Here is a 20,462-nt window from a genome sequence, read left to right on the forward strand (position 1 = left end):
GCCAGCCCAGTGCATCTCGTCAGTCTCCCGATCCCGGGAGCGCTGTTCACTGTATGTTTCAGATCCAGGCCTTCCCCGGCACGCCAGCGCTTCGCAGCACTACGAGCTACGGCCCAGGTGGGTTTCAGGAGACAGAGGAGCCGTGTGCTGCCGTATTGCCCTGTGTGGGCGCAGCGCGGAAGGGAGATGTTAGCGCGCAGCAGATGGCAAAGCAGAGCTGCCACGTGCATTGAGGCTCACTTTGCCGTCCCCGGATCCAGCTGAAATGCTTCGCTGGGCAGCACCCTCCTTCCTGCCACGTGCTGGGGTGGAGTTTCCTCAGTTTGAACACAGGAGAAGGAAATGCTCGGTGCATTGGCCTCGCAGGCTCAGGGTCCCAGAGTGGGGAGCAGGGGGGTTCAAGCTCTCACCCCAACGTAGGCCCCTCAGTCCTTGTTTTCTCCTTTGCCTCAGTGGGCAGGGGGTTAGGGGTTAAATGCCAGGCTCAGAGCAGAACCTTTGCAACACAGAGAAAGGGCAGACCAGACCAGCCCCCACCCACCAGAGATGCCACCTTCCTACAGCATGGGGACCATACACGGCCTGTGCCCTCTGGGCTAAGGGGCTGGAGAGCACCAGGCCGGGAGCCGCACGGGAGAACCCGGGCACCTGTGCAGCTGAGGGCAGAAATGGAGATGCCCACACACAGAGGCCACGAAGACACCAGCTCCCTGCAGCCGGCTGGCGCCCCCCGGGGCCGTGACCTCGCCAGAGCCCATGTGCCCAGTCAGACTGGGCCGCAGTCAGAACCGGGTGGCAGACCCAGCGTCCGCAGGGGGCAGCGCGGGGCTCTGCGGGGACCTCTCCCTGGGCACAGTGCTGACCCCACTGTCCCCGCAGGAGGCAGCAGTGAAGGGGGCCCAGAAGGGGGCACTGCATTGCCCCGGGTCTGGGGCTCTGTGTGTCAGACACAGTCACACTGAGCAGCTGAGCCCTGCAGCCCCTCAGGGCCTGGAGGTCTGAGCCCAGCTGTCCCTGCTAACCCTCCTTGGGGGAATGACCCGGCCTCCCGACCGCCCCCTGCCCCTCCTGCGGCACTGGGCTTGGCTTGCTGCCCCAGCAGCTGTGCGGCGGCTGGCTCCACGCCAGAGGTGGCTGCACGGCGCTGGCAGGGGGCAGGAGAGACGGGCCGTCCAAAGACACGTTTCCGCGGCGCTTGGCAGGGAAGGCGCGGCATGAAAGCGAAGCCGATGGTGACTCGGAGGCGCCCAGCTGTGCCCTGCCCCGTTCGGCGGAGGGCAGAGCGCGCGTGACGCAGGTGTTTACACGGGGGGCCGGGGCTCAGGGGAGGGCAGGCAGCGAAAAAGCGGAGTTAGCAAATTCTCCGGCCGAATTCACTCGGAGCGCGGCAGGGGGAATTGGCCCGGCCCGGGGCCGGGGGCTGGGGGCCCTGCAGCCCCATCTGCGTCCCTGCCTCCTGCGCTTCGCTGGAAACATCTGGTCCGGATTTGGGAGGGAGGCCGAGGGGGCCCTCCTGCCGCCGAGCGCTTCCAGCTCCCGGCTGGAAAAGCGGCGCGCAGCTCCGCCTGCCCCGAGCCCGGCCCAGCGCGCGGCTGCGGCCCCCGGGCTCGCCAGGCTCGGGGCGCGCTCCCCGGCTCCTGAGCTCGGGCCGAGCGGAGCCGAGCAGGGCCCGGCGAGCCCGGATCAGCGGGTTCCAGAGCCCCGGGCTCGGCCCTGGCGGAGCCTGTGCGCAGGGCTCGGGGTCTGTCCATGGTGCTGCGTGCGCGCCCGGGGGTGGGTGGGTGTGTCCCCGCCTGTCTCCACGGCGGTGTGTGTGTGTGTGATTGTCCCCAGGCCGCGGGGGTGTAGCTATCCGTGCCCAGGGCTCTGTGTGTCCCCGTGGCGGTGTGTAGCCGTGTGTCTCCAGGGCGGTGTGTGTGTGTGTCTAGATCTGCGTGCAGGGCTCTGAGTGTGTCTCCAGGGGGTGTGTGTCTCTCCATGGCAGGGTGTATCTGTGTGTGTGTGTGTCTCCAGGGGGTGTTTGTCTCTCCATGGCGGGGTGTATCTGTGTGTGTGTGTGTCTCCAGGGCGGTGTGTGTGTGTATCTAGCTATGTCCATGGCTGTGTATGTGTGTCTCTCCATGGCGGGGTGTATCTGTGTGTGTGTGTGTCTCCAGGGCGGGGTGTGTGTGTGTGTCTAGCTATGTCCATGGCTGTGTGTGTGTGTGTGTGTGTGTGTGTGTCTCTCCATGGCGGGGTGTATCTGTGTGTGTGTGTGTCTCCAGGGCGGGGTGTGTGTGTGTGTCTAGCTATGTCCATGGCTGTGTGTGTGTGTGTGTGTGTGTGTATCTCCAGGGGGTGTGTGTCTCTCCATGGCGGGGTGTATCTGTGTGTGTGTGTGTCTCCAGGGCGGTGTGTGTGTGTATCTAGCTATGTCCATGGCTGTGTGTGTGTGTGTCTCTCCATGGCGGGGTGTATCTGTGTGTGTGTGTGTCTCCAGGGCGGTGTGTGTGTGTATCTAGCTATGTCCATGGCTGTGTGTGTGTGTGTGTGTGTGTCTCCAAGGCGGGGTGTGTGTGGCCGTGTCCATGGCTCTGCGTGCCCGTGGCGGGCCCAGCTCCCCGCCCCCGGCTGACACCAGGCTGTGTTTACACGCGCACTGAAGGAACGCGGAGCACACTCCCCCCAGCCCCAGGAGGGCGCGGGGCCGCGGCGCGGGGGGCCTCGGGGCTGGAGCCGGCCGGCGGGGGGCGGGGCGGCGGGCGGGGCGGGGCTTGCCTGGTTTTGCCCCCCAGCCTCCCAAACTTTCCCGCAACTCGGCAGCAGAAGCCCCGCGAAGCAGCCGCCGCGTCCCCAGCGGAGCCCGGGCGGGGAAGGAGCAGCGGGGCCCGCGGGCTGGATCCGGGCTGCCCTGGGCTGACGCAACGTCCCCGCGGGGATCCACCTGGCCGGGCTGGGAGCCGGCCCCGGGCGGCATGGAGGGGGTAAGGGGCGGGGTGCGGAGCCAGGGGGCACCGGGGGGCGCAGAGCCACTGGAGGGCGAGGGGCGCAGAGCCAGTGAGGGGGCGCAGAACCAGCTGGGGGGGCGGGGGGCCGGGGGGCGCAGAGCCTGGGGGCCGGCGGGGGTCGGGCTGGGGGGCGCCGGAGGCGGCGCTTTGCCCCCCGTGCGCTGGTTGTTGCCGGTCCGGGAGACCGGGCGGAGCTGGCTCCGGGGGGCTCAGAGCGCTGGGGGGCGGGGAGGGGTCAGTGAGGGGCGCTGCCCGGGGGTCGGTACATGGGGAGGGGGGGTATGTCAGGCGCTGGGGGGGCGGTGTCCGAGGGGGGAGGCCAGGAGCTGGGGGGGCGGGGGGGGCAGTGGCGCTGGAACTAGGGGGGCTGCCGCACCCCTGGCTTGGAGTAATAACAACAAACAGGGAATCCATGGTTTCCATGGTTCCCGTCAGCAGCCCCCCCCCCCGTCAAAATTGTTCCAGCACCGCTGGGAGGCGGCGCCCGGGGGGGGCGGAATGTCCGAGGCAGTACATGGGGTGGGGGCGGTGCCCAAGGAAGGGGGATGCCCTGGGGGCGGTGCCCAGGGGAGGGGGGGAGGTTCATGGGGAGGGGGCTGTGCCCGGGGGGGGGCTGGGTCATGGGGCCCCCTCGCCTCCCCATGGGCCCAGGGTAGCTCCGCTCCTTGGTTACGTTAGTTGCTCTGAGGCTCGGCGAGCCCGACCCACATCTTCCCGCCTCGGGTCGCCCCAGGCCGGCGGGGGCCGGAGCTAGCCTGGGTAGCCCCCGCTGTTCCCACGGGGCCCGTGCTCCGCCCGCTGGAGACCCGGGGGGCCGGGGTCGGTCATAGCCGGGGCCGGGGGGCAGGGGGACCCCGAGGGGGGCGGGGCAGGGGGTCCCCATCTCAGTAATTTTCCACCCGGCATGTGGAGGGGCAGGGCCGAGGAGTAACCATGTGGCAGCTGATGTAAACCCCCCCCCCCATCCCGCTGCTTAAAGGAGCCGGAGCCTCTACTGGGGATGGCTTTGGGCTCTGCTGGGGCCACCGGGGGCTCTCCTCCCTGAGAGCCACTGGCCCCCCCATAGGGACCTGAGGGGCTCTCCTCCCTTGGGGCCACTGGCCCCCCCATAGGGACCTGAGGGGCTCTCCTTCCTGGGGGGCCACTGGCCCCCCTATAGGGATGTGGGGGGGCTCTCCCCTGCAGTCAGTTGCCTCGCAGAGTCAGGGCAAAGTGTTATGTTGGATTAAGACCCTACTGGGTGTGGGGGGCGCGGGGGTTCCTAACCCCGGGCAGCAAGAGGAGCCGTGAGAGCCCCTGACTCCGCGGGCTGGGGGGCGGCATCCCAGAGCTGGTGTGGGGCTGGGGCCATTGTGACCCAGTCTGACCCCCTGTACAGCCCAGACCAGAGCCCTGCCCCCGGTCACTCCTGTTAGACAAACAGCCAACTTTGGTTTAGGTTGCCAGCCCTGGAGAATCCACCCGACCCCGGGGAAATTGTTCCAACAGATAATTACTCTGGCCGTGAAACATGCGCACCTTATTGCCAGTCCGTCTGGCCTCAGCCTGCAGCCGCTGACGGGGGGGAGGACGGGCCGTGATGGGGTGGCACTGGCGGGGGGTGCCAGGCCGTGGATCTGGTCAGTCACTCCCATCACCCTGTGTGTGAGTGGGAGTGGGCAGAGCACTTGAGCTGGGCTCAGTGAGGCTGGAGCTTCCAGACGGGACGGGCTTGGAGCTCGTGGGCGCTGGGTGGTGATTAGTGCTAGCACCCGGAAAGGTCAGTGCCAAGGGCCTGGGGGGGTTGGGAGGGAGGGCAGGGCCTGGGGTGCCATGTCCCGTGGCAGACAGAAGGCCAGCGCCAGGGGAGTGGGCAGGTCCGGTTCATCTGATTCCCAGACCCTGCAGTGCGGCGGGCTTGACAGACGCTCAAAAAGGAAACAATTCACGATGCGCCATGTGACCCACAGCGCTCCCTGCCCCAGAGGCTGCAGAATCCGGACCTGAGGCTACATTTATAGGGGGCTGGCTGAGCGTGTGACCAGTGGGGTAGCTGTGTGAGCTGCAGGAAGGGGCATCAGCTCTCATGCTTCAGGGTTCAGCACATGCATCAGGAAGGCCTCTGGCTCCCTGAAAGACACAGTTCTCCTGCCACTCTCTGGGATGTTCTCCCCCCTCGCCTGTGGTCGGAGTCCAGCCCCGAGCGGGAGCCATACCCCCACTGAGGGTCGGATGCATTCTCCATTGCTGGCCACTTTGAAGTCACAGGAGCACTTGGGTGTCAGGCCCCGGTGAGCCAGGTCCAAGGTCAGGCATCTGTGGGTGACGCAGCCCCCGCCAGCCCTTAAAGGGGCCATGCACCACTGAGCTCGTTCTTGAAAGGGCAGTTGTCTGGGCCTGATCCTCTGAAAGGAACAGTGTAGTCCAGCAGGTCTTGGAGAGGCAGGACGCCGTGCCAGAGCCCAGTCCCCTCTGAAAGGGATGGCACCGCTGCCCACTGCCCCGGGATCTAGTTCCGGAGGAGATGAGAGAGCCCCTTTAACTCTTAAAGGGATGCTACCTCTCCCCTTCTGTCTCAGCCCCCTGCATCTCTGTACAATGCCCTACGCCCCCTGGCCAGTACCTAGCGGAGAATGAGAACCAGTGGCCGGACAAATGACAATGAGAAGCCAGGCACACGTGTGTGGCATGGGTGGTGAATGGGCCCTGGGCAGTGCTGCTCTCAGATCCAGCCCTGCTGCCAGACACACATTCTCGGGCTCAGTACAGGGTACCTGGGTGACGTTCTCTGGGCCGTGCTAGACAGGGCGTCGGGTGGGACAATCGCCGGCGTGGTTCCTTCCGCCCTTGCGCTCTGGGCCTTTCTGACTCAGATTCTGATCTAGAACTGGGTCTTCACCAGTGCTTGGAGCAGGGCCAGTGGCTCTGATTTATGTCCCTCCCCTCATGGGAGTGAGCAGGGCTGGGCGTGGGGTGGGAGAGAGACAGCAGAAACCTGATTTGCCTACATGCAAATTGCCAGAGCCCAATCTTGGTGGTGGCATTTTCCATCCCGGAGGATTGGTAGCTGGGACTGTACCCTTCGCTCACCACTGAAATGCAGCCACCTCTGGGGTGGGGGGCAGTAGCTCTTTGACCAGACCAGAGGTTAGAAGAGGCAGGGGAAGGAGGCTCCTGTGGGGAGAGGAGGGGCAGAGAGGCAGGCTGCGGTGGCCACGGTGCAGATCCAGGGCAGCAGGAGGGAAGGTAGCTTGGGGTGGCTAGTGTCCTGTGTGCCAGGCAGGCTGTCGGTTCCCGTCTCGCCCGGAAGCCCCTCTCTGAAATAGACGCGCCGCACTGAGGGCCAGGTGACTGCTGGGGCAGCGAGATGCTGGGAGAGGTTTTCTAGCATCCTTACAGGGGGGCGGGGAGGACAGGGGGGCGACACGGAGCCAGATCCCTGCCGACCCCGGAGCTCAGCAGCAGCTGGGCCCTGCTAGCCATGGGGGAGGGTGGGCTGGGGCCTCCTGGAGGGAAGAAAGGAGTTGGGAGCATGGCCCAGGGCGTTGGGCTGGGCTCAGCACCAGGGAGGGGTTGAGTAACCCCCCCACCCTGCCTGCTTTGTAATGCTCCGGTAATGCACCTGCTCCAAGCAGCCGGTGCCCTGACCAGGCCGGCAGGGCTGGGGGCTGTGCCTGGGTTCGTGCCCCCGCTGGGCCCCCGCCCGGGACCCCGTCCCGGCACCCTCAGAGCTCCTGGGTAGGAGGCAGGGGCTGGGGGTTGGTCCAGGAGCCATTGGCCCTGGGCGGTGCCTCCTGCTCCTTATCTCACCCGCTCAGGTCCTGCTGCAGCCCAGCTGGCCTGGCTCCGGGGGCCCTACACCCTGCTCCAGCCCCACCTCCTCCCTGCAGGCCAACGCCCCCACCCCAGCCTGCTCCAGGCCCTGCCAGGGGGTGGCCCCACTCCCTCGACACCTCCCCTGGCCCTAGCTCGCCCTCCGGCAGGGGCTGGAGCCATGCTGGGGTGCAGGACAAGGGGCAGGGGAGTGCGGGGCACTGTTGAGATGGCCCTGCCCCTGCAGGTGGTGCTGAGTCTGGGCCCTGGCCAGAGGGCTCCTGGCAGCCCGGCGAACTGCGGGCAAGGCGCGGTGACAGCAAGGCAGGGCTTGGTCAGGGCCCGAGCAGCAGCTCAGACTGTGAGCAGGGCAGCCCGAGCGCGCGGCCCGCTGAGGAATGGGGGGTGGCAGCATCCCCCCAGGTCTGGCAGCAGCTGGTCCCTGGCAGCGGCTGCCAACTCCGACCCAGGCAGTAGCATGCAGGGGGCAGCGGGGCAGAAGGAAATCGCCTCCCATCTGTGCCCTCCACGGCAGTTGAGCTCCAGGCCGGCCCTGCTCCGGCCGAGTCCCTCTGCCCCCGGCAGCACCAGGCACAGCCACGTGCCATCTTCACCTCAGTCTTTGTGTGGGGTGAGCATTGGGCAAGCTCCCCCCCTCCAACTCTCCCCATGCCCCTGGGTCCCGACCCGCAGCCCCTGCTAGCGCAGCCCTGCCCCCCAAACTCTGCCCGTGCCCCTGGGTCCCGACCCGCAGCCCCCTGCTAGTCCAGTCCTGCCCCCCAAACTCTGCCCGTGCCCCTGGGTCCCGACCCGCAGCCCCCTGCTAGCCCAGCCCTGCCCCCCAAACTCTGCCCGTGCCCCTGGGTCCCGACCCGCAGCCCCCTGCTAGCCCAGTCCTGCCCCCCAAACTCTGCCCGTGCCCCTGGGTCCCGACCCGCAGCCCCCTGCTAGCGCAGCCCTGGGCCTTCTCCTAAGCATAGCTGCAAGACGGTTGATTCTCTGATGGCAAGAAGTGGCCCCCCAGAGACCAGCCTGACTAGAGGAATGGGCCCTGATCTAGGAATGAATCCAGATTTTGGAGGTGCAGGATGGGGTGCCCCCTGGGAGGGTGCAGGAAGAGAGTGCCCCCCCCAGGAGGGTAGGGGTGGGAGTGCTTCCCAATGAGGGTGGGGGCAGGGATGCTTCCCGACCGGCTCTGCTCCCCCGTGACCGCAAGTCACTCCCGTCTTGTTTCTCCCCAGCTCTCTCCTGCGCTGTCTGTGGACTGAACAGCTCGGTGCCGACGTCTCCGTGCCAGCCGGGTGCAGCCAGCGAGACGGAGAGTGGGCAGGCAGGAGCCCCCGTGGCGGGCTGCGCAGAACATGCCCGAACCCCCAGCCATGGTGGATAAATGCAGCGGGGGGTTACTGGTGAGTGCTGGGGGTCCCATTGCCTGGGCTTTGCTGGGGGTTGGATGGTGCCAGGCACCCTGTGGGTCAGTGGCTGGCAGGCTAAGTCTCTGGGAGAAGCTGGGAAGGCCAGCTGTGCATTACTGCAGGAGGGTTGCGGGAGCGATGCCACCTGACTCCCTGGAGCATGAGAGCTGACTGTTCTGGGCCAGGCTGTCACGAGGGAGAGGCTGGAGCAGGAGCCTGGTGGTCAGGACTCCTGGGTCCTCTTCCTGGTCCTATCCTGATTTGTTGCGTTCCACCACCGACCCGTGCCTCAGTTTCCCCATCTGTCTGGCAGGCTGGCCTGGAGGGGCTGGGGGAATGGCTGGCGTTGCAGTTGCTCTGTCCCGGGGTCTGTCCATGGCATTTCCGGAGGCCCCTGCTTTCCATTTGCTGTCTGGGCAGCTGTGGGGGGATCGGCAGCTCCACCCCATGCCCCAGTTGGTGCCGGTGCAAGGGCTGGGCTCTGCCCCACGGCGCCCTGCTGGACTCTCCGTGTGGTGGCTCTGGAACTGCCCATCCCCGTTGTTCCGGGGGGAGCGGGGGGGGCGCCAGGCGCGGGATCCGGGCAGGAACTGGGCTGACTCCAGCTTGCAGAGTGCGATTTAGATCTCGGCGCTGCTGGCTCCCCTTGGAATGCATCGAGTATGCTGATGGGGGGCTGTGCCCCCCTCCCTCCCGGTCGCTGTGCCCCCCTCTCCAGTTCCGGCTGGGGGCGTGGAGCGGGAAGTCTTGTGCACAAGCCCATGGCTGTTTCTGGAGGGGTGGGGAGGCTGCATCATGGGCTTGGCTGGCAGGGGAGGGCGGGGGCTGCCCTGGAAGTGCCAGGGCTGAGCACAGCCATCCCCAGAACAACGCCTCTTACTCAGTGGTGAGGGCGCTGGACCGGGAGCCAGGACTCCTGGGTTCCCTACTGACTCATTGTGAAGGCTCCGTCCCTTTCTGTGCCTCGGTTTCCCCTGGGAAGCACGAGCTGGATGGTCCCAGCTGGTCCCCCTGGGGCTGTCTCTGGCAGGGCCCCTGGCAGCAGTTGCTGTGAGCCCGAGGGGTGGCCCATAGAGACTCCATCTCCCAGCATGCACTGGGGGAGGGGGGTGAGTGTGTGCCCTGTTAACCCTTTGTGGCGAGAGCCCCCCCGCGAGGGAGTCCGAGTCGCGTGGTGCTCGTGCGACAGGGATTGCCCTGGGCTGTGCGAGGAGCCGCGTTCCGGAGCGAGGGTTCCCGGCCTCGCACGTCCGCTCGCGTGAGGTCTGTGCACACTCACCGGTGGGCTGGCCCCACAGGCTCCCGTGCCCGGCCCCGTGCACAGGGAGCAGGAGCTGCTGCCGTTCCCATCGGCTCCCACGGTGCCCCTGGACCCAGGGGCCGATCGGCTCACAGGACTGTGCTCTGACCACGAGGACCCACTCCTGTGACCTCTGGGGGGCCTGTGGGCGTGGTGTCCGTGGTATCGCCTTCCCAGGCACTCTGCTTCTCCCTTGTCACCCCTGCCCCGGGCTCCTCCGGACGCAGAGTGGAGTCCCCTCCCCCGTCCTCGTCTCCATTGTGCTCACCTGTGGCCCCCCCACTCACAAAGGGGCGCTGACCCTGAGCCTAGACAGTACCGGGGGTGTCTGGGGCCCATGGGCACCTTCCCTTGCCCCTCTCGTGTGCTGCCGTGGCAGGGTGCAGAAAGGGGGCTGAGTGGGGGCAAAAGGCTCCGGAGAGCCCCGCCCTGCCCTGGGGTGTGGCGTGGGGCTGGGCAGATCTGCAGTGAGGGGTGGGGAAGGGGAGAGGATGTCTCTAGTCCAGGGCGCTGCAGAGTTGTCCCCAGGGGTTCCTGTGTGTGGGGATGCAGTGCAGCCTCCCAGGGCTCGGGGTCCCCCCAGGCAGGCCGGGGCGGGATCCCCCTATTGCGGGGCAGGAGGAGAGCCTGGCTCTGCCTCCCCACATCTCCCCCCCCCCCACGCGGGCTGGGGACGTGGCAGGAGATGTGGTGCCTGACCCGGGAGCGGCTCCGGCTGCAGGAAACGCTGGAGCAGCTGCGAGCTCAGCCAAGCCTGGACCCGCCCCCCGCCCAGGCCAGGTCTCCGAGGGGCTGGGGAGGCTCCCGGGGGCAGAGGCCGGCTATGGCATTTGTAACGGGTCCAGCTGCAGGTGCCCGCGGGTGCAGGGGCTGCTCTCAGTGAGGGGTGACTGCAGGTCCGATCCCCGTGGGTGGGATGCCAGGTCCCGCCCCGCCCTGCCCCCCATGCCGGTGCGCCCTGTAGCCCTGTGCCCATGTCCTGCTCCCCATCTCTCACGTACAGTCAGTGTTGATGCCCCTGCCCAGGGCGCCGCCCTCTGCCACCCCCTCTGCCCCAAGCTGCCTGCCCCAGAGCCTCCCCCATCTCAACCTCTTCTCCTGGGAGCCGCTGGCCCTGCCCCCTCCCCTGTCGCTCGCTACCAGCGGGCACCCGAGCGGGGGGCTAGGAGGCCCCTCTCAGCAGAGGCCTCTTGGGGCTCTGTGGCCCTTGCGGCTCTGGGCCAAGCAGAGTGTGTGGGCTGTGCCCAGCTGGTGACCTGCCCCGCGTGTGCCACGGCCCCCGCTGGATGCACCGCAGCGTCTCAGGACCCCCTACTGCTCCCAGCAGGGGAGAGTCTCCTGCAGTGCAGGGAGCAGCGCCCGGGGGCCTCCCTCTCCCTGTCGGCGACTGAGCCTGGGCTTGTCCCAGAGCCTGCCATCTGCCTCGCCTGCCCTCACCTGCCCAGCCCTCCTGTTCCCCTGGCAAGAGGCGATAATGTCACCGGTACCCAAAGCAGCATCACTGGGTTCTGGGGAAGGTGCAGGTCCCGGCAGGTCCAGGCGGCCCGGCCCCTCCCTGCACCTGGGCTTGGCTGTAGTTTTATTTTCCCCAGCAGATGGGAATAAAGATCCCAGGATGAATCGGGGGCTGGTCCCTCCCACTCCCGGGGGCCTCCCAAAATAGCCCTGCGCCCCAGCCAAAGGGAACAGAGCCAGGACTTTCCTGGGAAGCATGAGAGCTGGTGGGGAGGGAATGGTGTATGCCAGCGAGTGTGTGTGGTGCTCCTACGCACGCACAATCCTGCCTGTGCACACGCGCGTGCGCTCTGCACACACCCGTTCAGAGGAGTGTTTGTGTGAGCTCTCCCCCTGCGTGGGTGGGGGAAGCGTGCTCACGCTGGGTCTGGGCTCGGCTCCGGGGGCCATGGGGCATGCAGTGAGCACATGGGGCCATGTCTCTGCGTCCCCCGGGGATGGGGCATGCAGTGAGACAGAGAGGGGGAAAGGCACCAGGCGGGGTGTGATTAGCCGGTGAGACTCCTGGCACGGGGGCCTCTGGGGCCAAGCGAGAGCTGGGTGGTTCCGGTGGCTATTGGAGTGTTTGGCGTTATCGTGGCGAGCGCGAAGCTGTCCGTAGTCAGGGACAAACCCAACCTCTCGCTGTCGGAGACCAGGAGACCTTCTGGGGGTGGAGTACGCTGCAGCGTCTCCGGCAGGGTTCTGCGGCAGCCGGGCCGGGGCTGATGGGCGTCGGGGTGGGACACACCTGGCGATTGTGGGGCCAGGCTGCTTCCCCGGTGGCTTTGGGAGGAGCAGATTTGGCACATAGCCTTGCCGCTTGTAACAGCCTGCCTCTGGGTGACCAGCTCACGCCCAGCTGAATACCCCACCCTCAAGCCGAGATCTCCCCCTGGCAGGCTGAGGAGCCAGAGACCCCATGGCCATTGCTCTTGGTTGAGGTGGAGGGGCCCAGAGGCTGTGGTGATGGGCAGTGGTATAAACCCCCTGATCTTAGCCAGCTCACCCTCATGTTCCCTGCCCAGAGCGCGCGGGAATCTCGCCCTGTGCCTGCTGCAATGGGAGGCCTGGGCCCCAGGGGTGGCACGGGGGCTGGGCTGCACAGGACGGGTACCCCCCTTTGACACCTCTCGGCTCTGGGCATGCACACCCGCTCTTGCACGCACGCCTGTGGCTGGCAGCACGTGGCGTGGCGAGGAAGTCTGCTGCTATGTTGCCCGTTTGGCAGGGGCGGCCGCTGTGGCCCTGGGTTCAGCTCCGGGCTCGCTGTCAACAGGCACTGGGCCTCAGGTGGGCATATATTTCATGCAGTATAGGAGCCCCCGACGCACACGCCGTGCCTGCCTGTGCCCGCCTCCAGTCCCTTGCCCTGCGGGGCACCAGGGGGAGGCTGGCCTGCTAGCACTGCCAACCTCACAGGTCACCAGGCTCTGACGCTGGCTGGCCTCTCCAGCCCCCCCGCCCCAGTGCAGTGGGGCATAGGCTGCCCTCGTGCACACAGCTGCTCACGCTCATGTGCCTGTGCATTCATGCGCTGCCCCCGTGCGCTCACGCACAGACCCCCGTGCACTCACGCGCTTCCCTGCTCCCCTTTGCCCTGGCACAACTCCCTCCCAGCACCCCAGACACTGCTTTTGCAATTCCCTGAGCCCAGCAGTGACCCCTGAGTGTGCGGGGGGGGGGGCTGGCACAAACGCCTGTGCAGGGAAGCCCTGGCACCAATACATGGGGGACGGGGGGCTGGCAGGGAGCCAGGCAGGCGTGAGGTCCCAGATCCTCTCCGGGTGAATCTTTAACAACTTCCTGGAAAATACCCCAGGCCCAGCTCAGTTGGGGAAGGCAGGATGTCAGTGAGGGGAGGAGGGACTGGAAGTCACCTGGCTGGCCCCCCCCCAGCTCTGCTGATGCCCCTCAATCCTGACCCGCAGCGCCCTCTATCCCAGCCCTGGGCTTCCCACCCAGCCCCCTTCCTTCTTGGTATTGGGCTTGTGACCTTTTCTCCCTGTCGGGGAGGGGTGCCCCGGCCCCCAAGCAGGGCTGAGGTAGAGAGGGTCCCGGGGGGGCAAGCCAGCGGTGCGGGGGGCAAGGCGGGAGCTGTCAGGGCTGAGAGGTGGCAGCCCACAGCCCTGTTTGGGATGGGGTAGGTCAGGACCCCCCCGGGCGACTGCTCGCAGCTCAGCTCCCAGCAGCATGCGGGGAATGGGGGTCCTGGGGGGCCAGCAGGAGGGGCTCCCTGTGGTGCCCTACCCTGGGCTGGAGGCGGTGGCTGCTGAGCTCTCGGGGCCATAAGGAAGGGAGCTAATCCCCTTGGATAGCCTCCAAGGCCATAGAAATAGCATCGTAAACCCAGCTGCACCCGTGGCCCAGCCCTGCCCCCTAATCCTGCCAGCAGGTGCGTCCCCCCCAACCCTCCCCCGCCGGTGCTGTGACTGCAGGCAGGGCCCAGCGCTCACCAGGGCAGCCTCTGACCCTGGCGGGGGCCCGGTGCCAGCCTGGGGTGTCTGGCCCTGCTAGCACCCCCAAGGCCTTTCCGGGAGCGGCTGCCGTGTGGGGATCTGCCTGCCCGGGGCCAGTCACACTGGTCCCAGGCTCGAGGGCTGAGCCTGGGGCCCCGGCTCATGGCCTCCAAGTCTGTGCTGCCCAGAGCTCTGGGTGGGGGCACTGCCCCATGCCTCTGTGAGGCATTAACTGTGCACCCCATTGCACTGGCTGCCCCAGCGCCACGTCTCTGCCCTGCCCGGCTCCCGGCTGCCCACACGGCACCAGGGAGAGCCAGGGGCTGCAGGTCGGGGTTGAGGGGCTCCAGCAGAGCAGGGCTGCAGTTTGCAAATCCTGTGCCAGCCCTGGGAGCTGCCGTAGCCAGACTTCTCCCCCTGGCTCTGCGTGGGGGCGTTCAGCGCTCAGGGGGCAAACTCACCCCCACCCCAGAGAGGGAGGCGAGGAGGATGGGCCTGATCCTGTGCCCCCTGGGGCTCTGGAGGGGTGAGGCTGGGGAGCCGTGCTGATGCCAGGGCGGGAGGAGGCAGGGCTGGCAGTGCCCGAAGGCCAAGAGAGTACCCTGCGCATACCCCGTGCCCAGCTGGTGGGCTCTTCTTGAGTCCCGTTGGCTCTCAGGTGCAGGGGCTGCAGAGGGGCCTGAGGACGGCAGCCCGCTGCCCCTGTGCCCAGCGAGAGTCCGGGCAGCGCAGGCCCGGGTGCTGGTACCCCACTGCAGGAGGGAGCTCCTTGGGCCACACTCCCAGCACGGGCAGATCAGCAGGGGAGCGGGCTGCTGTCTCATCAGGGGCAGGGCCCACCCCAGTGTTGGGGGGAGCTCTGGCCTGGGGGAGCGAGGGGGCGCCAAGGGGCCACACTTGGCTGGAGCGCGCGGCCCAGCGTAGCAAGGGGCCGCCCGGGCGGGGGGCACTGGGGGATTTTCTGCCTGAGCGCCCCCGGAAAATGGAGTCCGCGCCCGTTGAATGGAAGAGTCAGCTCAGGGCTGGCTGTGCCTGGCCCCGGGGCCCACGGTGCCCAGCGGTGCCCCTCTGCACCAGCAGCTGGGCCCTGCCCAGGCCCCGACTCTGCACCCACCCTCGGGGCCCACTGGTGCCCCCAGGAGCGTGACCGCTGGTGTCACAAAGCCAGGGGGTCTACGGCCCGATCCTCCACCCCAGCTGGGGACGGGCTGCCCCGTGGCACCCCCAGAGCCTGCTGCCTGCACCTGGCACGCTGCCCCGGGCCTCCCCCAGGGCTGGAGCCCTCCACGCGCTGCCCTGGCCCGTGGCACCTGGCGCCAACCTCCAGGCCGCTGCTGTGAGGCTGCTCGGCCTCCTGGGCGCCAGCTCCACGCGGCACCATGTGGCCAGGGCCGAGGCTGGGGGGAGGTGTTGCCGGGGGGCAGCCCCATGGATGGGAGTGGAGGCAGCTGCGGCTGTCCAGCTGGAGGGGGCTTGGCAGCGCTGCTCTTCTGTGGGGATCCCAAGGCAGCAGTGGGTCCCACGGGATCCCCCACATCCAGTCCCTGGGGCAGGCTCAAGGGGGGCAGCAGGCATAGCCCCTGGCACCCCTCCAGCCAGGGCCTGCTGGGGCTGGGGGACGGCAGAGGGGGCGGGCAGTGCTGGGAGGGGGTGATCCTGCAGGCTGAAGCACTGGTGGGTGAGGGCCAGTGGCATGGGGCGGGGGAGTGGGGGTTGGCGGGACTCCGCCCCGCTGGGGTAGCTGGGATCTCGTGGCTGGTCCAGGGGAGACACCCGGGAGAGCCCCTGGCAGTGTGGGGAGCAGTCTGTGCTCCCCCAGGTCTGGCCCAGTCCCGAGCCACCAGGCCAGAGAGATGGGAAGAGGGGCTGTCCGTCGCTCCTCCCCATTGGGCACTGCCTGCCCTTGGCCCCTCGGACACCCCACTCCCAGGGGCGCTGTGGGGCAGAGGGCAGCCAATGCGGCCTGAAACCCCCCTCTCAGCAATGAGGGACTGGGGGAGAACTAATGCCCCCAGGGAGGAAAGGAAGGGAGCGCACAGACACCCCCCTCCCCAACAACATGGGGGGCTGGGCCAGAGACCCCAAGGGGGAGCAAGGAAAGGGCATGAATGAATGGGGGGCCAGAGACTTCTGGGGGGAGGGGGAGAGGCAGGGAAGCCGGGATCCCCAGTGCTGGAGGAGAGACCCCCAGGAAAAAGGCAGAGCGGGGGAGCCCTGTGTGGACACCCCCAACCAGGGGAGGGGGAGAGACCTTCGGCAGGAGGTGCCCGTGGTCCGGGCAGGTGAGCGGCAGGGAGGTCCTGGCCAGTGCTGTGCATGCGGCCCCAGCCTTAGCCCGCGAACACAGCAGTCACCAGGCGCGCTTAGCCCCCGCGCTGTCTCCACCAGCCCAGCTGCTGCAGAGTTTGGTGCCAGAGCAGATGGGGGCTGACCCACCCCATGGGAGGTCTCGTTCTGGTCTCCAACACTGTTTTCACTCTCCCCGCCGGCATCTTTATCAAGATCTCTGGAGTGTCTTGTCACCCGTGCAAACATCCAGTCCCTCTTTGAACCTCACAAAGGTCTTGGCCTCGACTTCCTGTGGCAGGGAGTTCCACTGGCTGATTGTGATGGCCTTTGAGTTCCCCCCTTTCCATTTAATTAAATGGCTTCTGAGTCTCGTGCTGGGAGCAAAGCCCTTTGTTTTCCGTTGGTGTTTTGTTTAAAACTTCCTGGGGATGGATCAGGGTTTAGGATAATAACTGGGTGAAAATCAGCACACAAAGGTAACCCTGTAGGTTTGTGGGTAAATATCAACATCGATATTAGGGGATGGGAGGCAGAAAAAAGCAACGAAGGAGGACATAAGAGTACTGAAAGCAAAAGCAGGTGACGGCTGTGGTTTATTTCCTGGACTGGGCTCCCGGTGCACACTCACACACACATGTATCTTCCACGCCATTGCCTTACGCTGAGACAGCCTGGATTTACACTTGGATTAGCTCCTTGTTAACGCAACGGTAGCTAACAACAGAGCCTGGATTATCGGACCAGGATCGTACCTTCCTGGGCTGGAGGGGTCCAATCAGTGAACCCTGGGTGACAATCAGTGAACCCTGCAAAGGAGGGGCCGTAGCTGGGAGATGGGGGAGCAGCCGGGCCCAAACCCAGTCTCTGGCCCAGTCAGTATTTTACAGACTTGGATGCCGTCTCCTCTCTGAGGGCCCCTGCTTGTTCCCGTTGCTCGTCTCTGACCCCCTCTGGCTCCTGACGGGGTGGGGTGACTGGTGCTGCAGGTGGCGTCCAGCTGAGGCTGCCCCACTGATTTCTAGGGTCTGGGTAGTGGGGACTGTCGTTCCCCCCGGTCTGTGGTTTGGGGCCAGAACAACCACCGTGGCTGTGTGACCGCACAGGGCTGCAGGGGACCCAGCCACACCCAGCACGGGGGCAAGAGGGGAACATGCCTGGCGGCTGTTTGTGTAATTCCTCAGGCATCTGATGGGAGCACGGGAGGGAGTGAGCACCGGGTGTGGGCGTTGTAGGGGGTGCCCTGGGCCAGTGCCGTGGCTCGGATGCAGGTGGTGACGGCCCACATGGGGCAGCTTTACAATTAGCATTTCGGGTCACCCACCTCCCCGTCCCCTGGGCATTTCCTCGCCCCCCGCAGCCCCATGCTGCTGGCGTCTCTCTGGCTTTGCCGGAGCTGGCGAGTGGGGGCAGGCCGGGGCCGACCCGGAGGCGCATGCTGCCTGGCGAGCTGGCGCCCACGTGTCCTTGCGCGTGACAGCCCGGCGCTGGCCCGTGCCCATACACGTGTGCTGTGACGTGTGGTCGTGTGGCCTCCTCCACCCACTCCCCGGACCCCAGATGGTCTCCAGAAAGCCCAGCCCCCCTCCACGGTCTGTCATTCACGCCTCGCTGGGCACCTTGGACGTGTTCTCCCGAAAGGGAGCTTGGCTGGCTCCCGCCTGCCCGGGAACAGCTGGGGTGCTCCGAGCTAAGTGGGGGGGCATGTCAGAGCCAGCACGCCGGGCGGCCGGGGCAGGGACGTCTCATGGGGAAGAGAGGGACCCAGGCGCGAGCCCCCTGTGGGGCAGGCTGGGCAGGGCTGGTCCATGCCAGGCCGCTGGCAGAACCGCACCACGGCTGGGGCAGCTGGGTGAAGGGCTGGAGGGGAGACGGCCCCGGCCCCCCGCATGAGCCCAGGGTGCCCGGGCCGTAGGGGAGCGCTGGCTTCCCACACCGCCGAGGGGAGCCCGCCTGAGAGCCAGATGGCCGGGCTGATGGGCGGTGACCTCGCCAGGCATTGCCATGGAGACAGGTGTGGGTCGCAAATGGGGCCTGACGATGTCAGAAGAGACTGAACAGCCGGTGCTGGGCTCCTGTTCCCCACAGAGCCCCCAGGGGGGGGAGCAGCTGGGGGCCGCAGCTCGCTAGGGAAGCCATCGCCCAACCGTGCGGGGTGGTACCGGCCTCGGCAGGCCCAGCTCTCCACGGGGCAGCCGCGGAGCCAGGCCCCGCAGACCCACCAGGCTGCCCGCAGGCACCAGGGGGTGAGGGGCGAGAGCCTAGAGAGACGCTCCGAGCCCCCAGTGTGTGTGCGGGGCAGCAATGCCCAGGTGCATCCTCGGCAAGACGTCCGAGCCCATCTGCCCTGGGCACCGGGCAGGTCCTCTCTGGGCAGTGCTGGAGCCTCCCTTCCCCCCAGGCCTTCCCGCACACCCATGGCCCCCAGTCCTGGGACCCATCGGCTGCACTGCCCCCCGGGCGGGGCTGGCTGAGTGCATAGGCTTCAGGCCGGTGGCCCCAGTATGTCCTCAGTGTCCTTTGGGCACCAGTGGCTGGCACATCCTGGGCCCGGCCTGCCCAGATCTCCTTCCTCACCCAGCGCCCCAGCGCCAGCCCTCTCGCTCCCTGTGTGCCAAGATCAGGACCCTCAGGCTGCCCTTTCTGCAGCCCTCCACCCCCTCTGACCTGCTCATCCTGCCCCTACCCCCACCTCCAGCCCCTTCCCTCTCCTCCCTTTGCCCTCGCTGCACGGGCCCCCAGCCACCCCCGCCCTGGCCAGGGGCAGAGTTTGGCTCAATCCTGTTAATAACAGGTCTCGGTCTAGCTCTGAGTCACCGACGATTAGTGGCCCTTTACCACCAGGCACGTGAAATCACCGGTACAGGTCAGGTCACGCTCCTTATTTAATCACCCTCATTTTTTGTTTTAACTTCATTATTCGCCATGTTTAGCAGTGGCCCCTTACAGCTCAACAAGAGCATAGAAACCAGCCCGACCCGAGCGCCTTCCTGCCCTGAGCCCGGCTCCGGGGCCTAGAGACACACACACACGCGCTGCCCTCGCCACCCCAGCCCCTCGCTGACGCCTGCCCCTCCCCATCTGCCTCAGCACCTCCCCCTCCCGCGTTACCTGCCCAGGTCCTCCGTCCCTGCCCTGGCTTGTCCCAGCCCGTGCCCCGCTGCCACCCGAGGCCACCGGCACCCATCCGCACCTGGCCCCGTCCAGACCCGTGTTTGGGGCAAGTCTCTCATTTTATGGGCTAGTAAAACTGAAACGGCCCCAGGTGGAGCCGTGCTGGGAGGTGCAGGAGCCGCCTTCCCCCTAGGCGTCCCGTGTGGGGAAACTGGCCCGGATGCACAGAGCACCTGGCATCACCAATCGCCCCCCAGACGGGAGAAATCTGGGTGCCCCCAAGCGTCACCTCTACGACGTATCCAGTTTTGGGGGGACAGCACGCCCCAGTCTCTGCCCCTGGCCCTGGTGCCCACCGCAGGGGGAGGAGACGTTAAAGGAACGCGACCAGCCAGCTGGGCTGAGCCATGGTGCAGCCCTGGGCCCCCTTGACGCTGGCTCCCTGTGTGGCACTGGGTGCAGGCTGCCCGCTCTTGCAGGGGGCTGGAGGCTAAGTCGCCCCTGTCCCAGTCTCTCTCCAGCTAGCCTGCTTTGCCCTACGGTCCGACCAGCTGCTCTTCTCCCCGGGGCCTGGGAAGGGGCACTCCGGCTCTGCGCTGGTGGATGCCAATGTAAGCGCCCAGGCCGATGGGCACATGGCAGCTGCTCCCTCCCCAGGGAGGCTGGGTCCCAGAGGGGCAGGCGTGGAACCAGCTTTCTGGGCTAATGAGCCACGTCTTCATTAATGTGGTGAGGAGCCGCTCGCACCCTGGGGGCTCAGAGGTGGTCATGCTGAGTGCTAGGCCCAGCATTCCACTGAGCCATGCCACCTCCCGCCACGCCATCCTCCCGCTGCGCCTCCCCCCGCTGCCCCATCCTCCCGCCACGCCTCCTCCTGCCACGCCTCCCCCCACCACACCTCCCCCCACCACGCCTCCCCCCGCCACCCCATCCTCCCGCCACGCCTCCTCCCGCCACGCCTCCTCCTGCCACGCCTCCCCCACCACGCCTCCCCCCACCACGCCTCCCCCCGCCACCCCATCCTCCCGCCACGCCTCCTCCCGCCACACCTCCCCCACCACACCTCCCCCCACCACGCCTCCCCCCGCCACCCCATCCTCCCACCACGCCTCCTCCCGCCACGCCTCCTCCTGCCACGCCTCCCCCCACCACACCTCCCCCGCCACACCTCCCCCCGCCACCCCATCTCCCGCCACGCCTCCTCCTGCCACGCCTCCCCCCACCACACCTCCCACCACCACGCCTCCCCCCGCCACCCCATCCTCCCACCACGCCTCCTCCCGCCACGCCTCCTCCACCACACCTCCCCCACCACGCCTCCCCCCGCCACCCCATCCTCCCGCCACGCCTCCTCCTGCCACGCCTCCCCCCACCACGCCTCCCCCCACCACCCCATCCTCCCGCCATGCCTCCCCCCACCACACCTCCCCTGCCACACCTCTCCCTGCCACCCCATCCTCCCACCACGCCTCCTCCCGCCACACCTCCTCCTGCCACGCCTCCCCCCACCACACCTCCCACCACCACGCCTCCCCCCGCCACCCATCCTCCCACCACGCCTCCTCCCGGGCACTGGTACTACTGGGACACGGAGCTGGAGGAGCCTCAGGGCTGA

General features: G+C 67.3%; 1 protein-coding gene across 3 annotated transcripts in view; it reads left to right on the top strand.

The window, feature by feature from the left end:
* The first annotated feature begins 1,180 nt into the window (after positions 1–1,180).
* Positions 1,181–20,462, top strand: part of SLC6A9 (solute carrier family 6 member 9) — a 59,072-nt gene continuing 39,790 nt past the window's right edge. For 2 of the 3 annotated variants that reach the window (XM_048862086.2, XM_048862085.2), the window contains exons 1-2: positions 1,181–1,297; positions 8,021–8,188. Coding sequence is in view for 2 of the 3 variants with exons in the window: in XM_048862085.2 (XP_048718042.1) it covers positions 8,141–8,188 (48 nt within the window). In the remaining variant the exon portion in view is untranslated. Of the gene's footprint in view, positions 1,298–2,755; positions 2,964–8,020; positions 8,189–20,462 lie in introns of those variants that run through there. The other variant, XM_048862084.2, reaches the window with a different exon arrangement.

Source organism: Caretta caretta, chromosome 8 (assembly GCF_965140235.1).
Source record: "Caretta caretta isolate rCarCar2 chromosome 8, rCarCar1.hap1, whole genome shotgun sequence".
Classification (NCBI taxonomy): Eukaryota; Metazoa; Chordata; order Testudines; family Cheloniidae; genus Caretta; species Caretta caretta.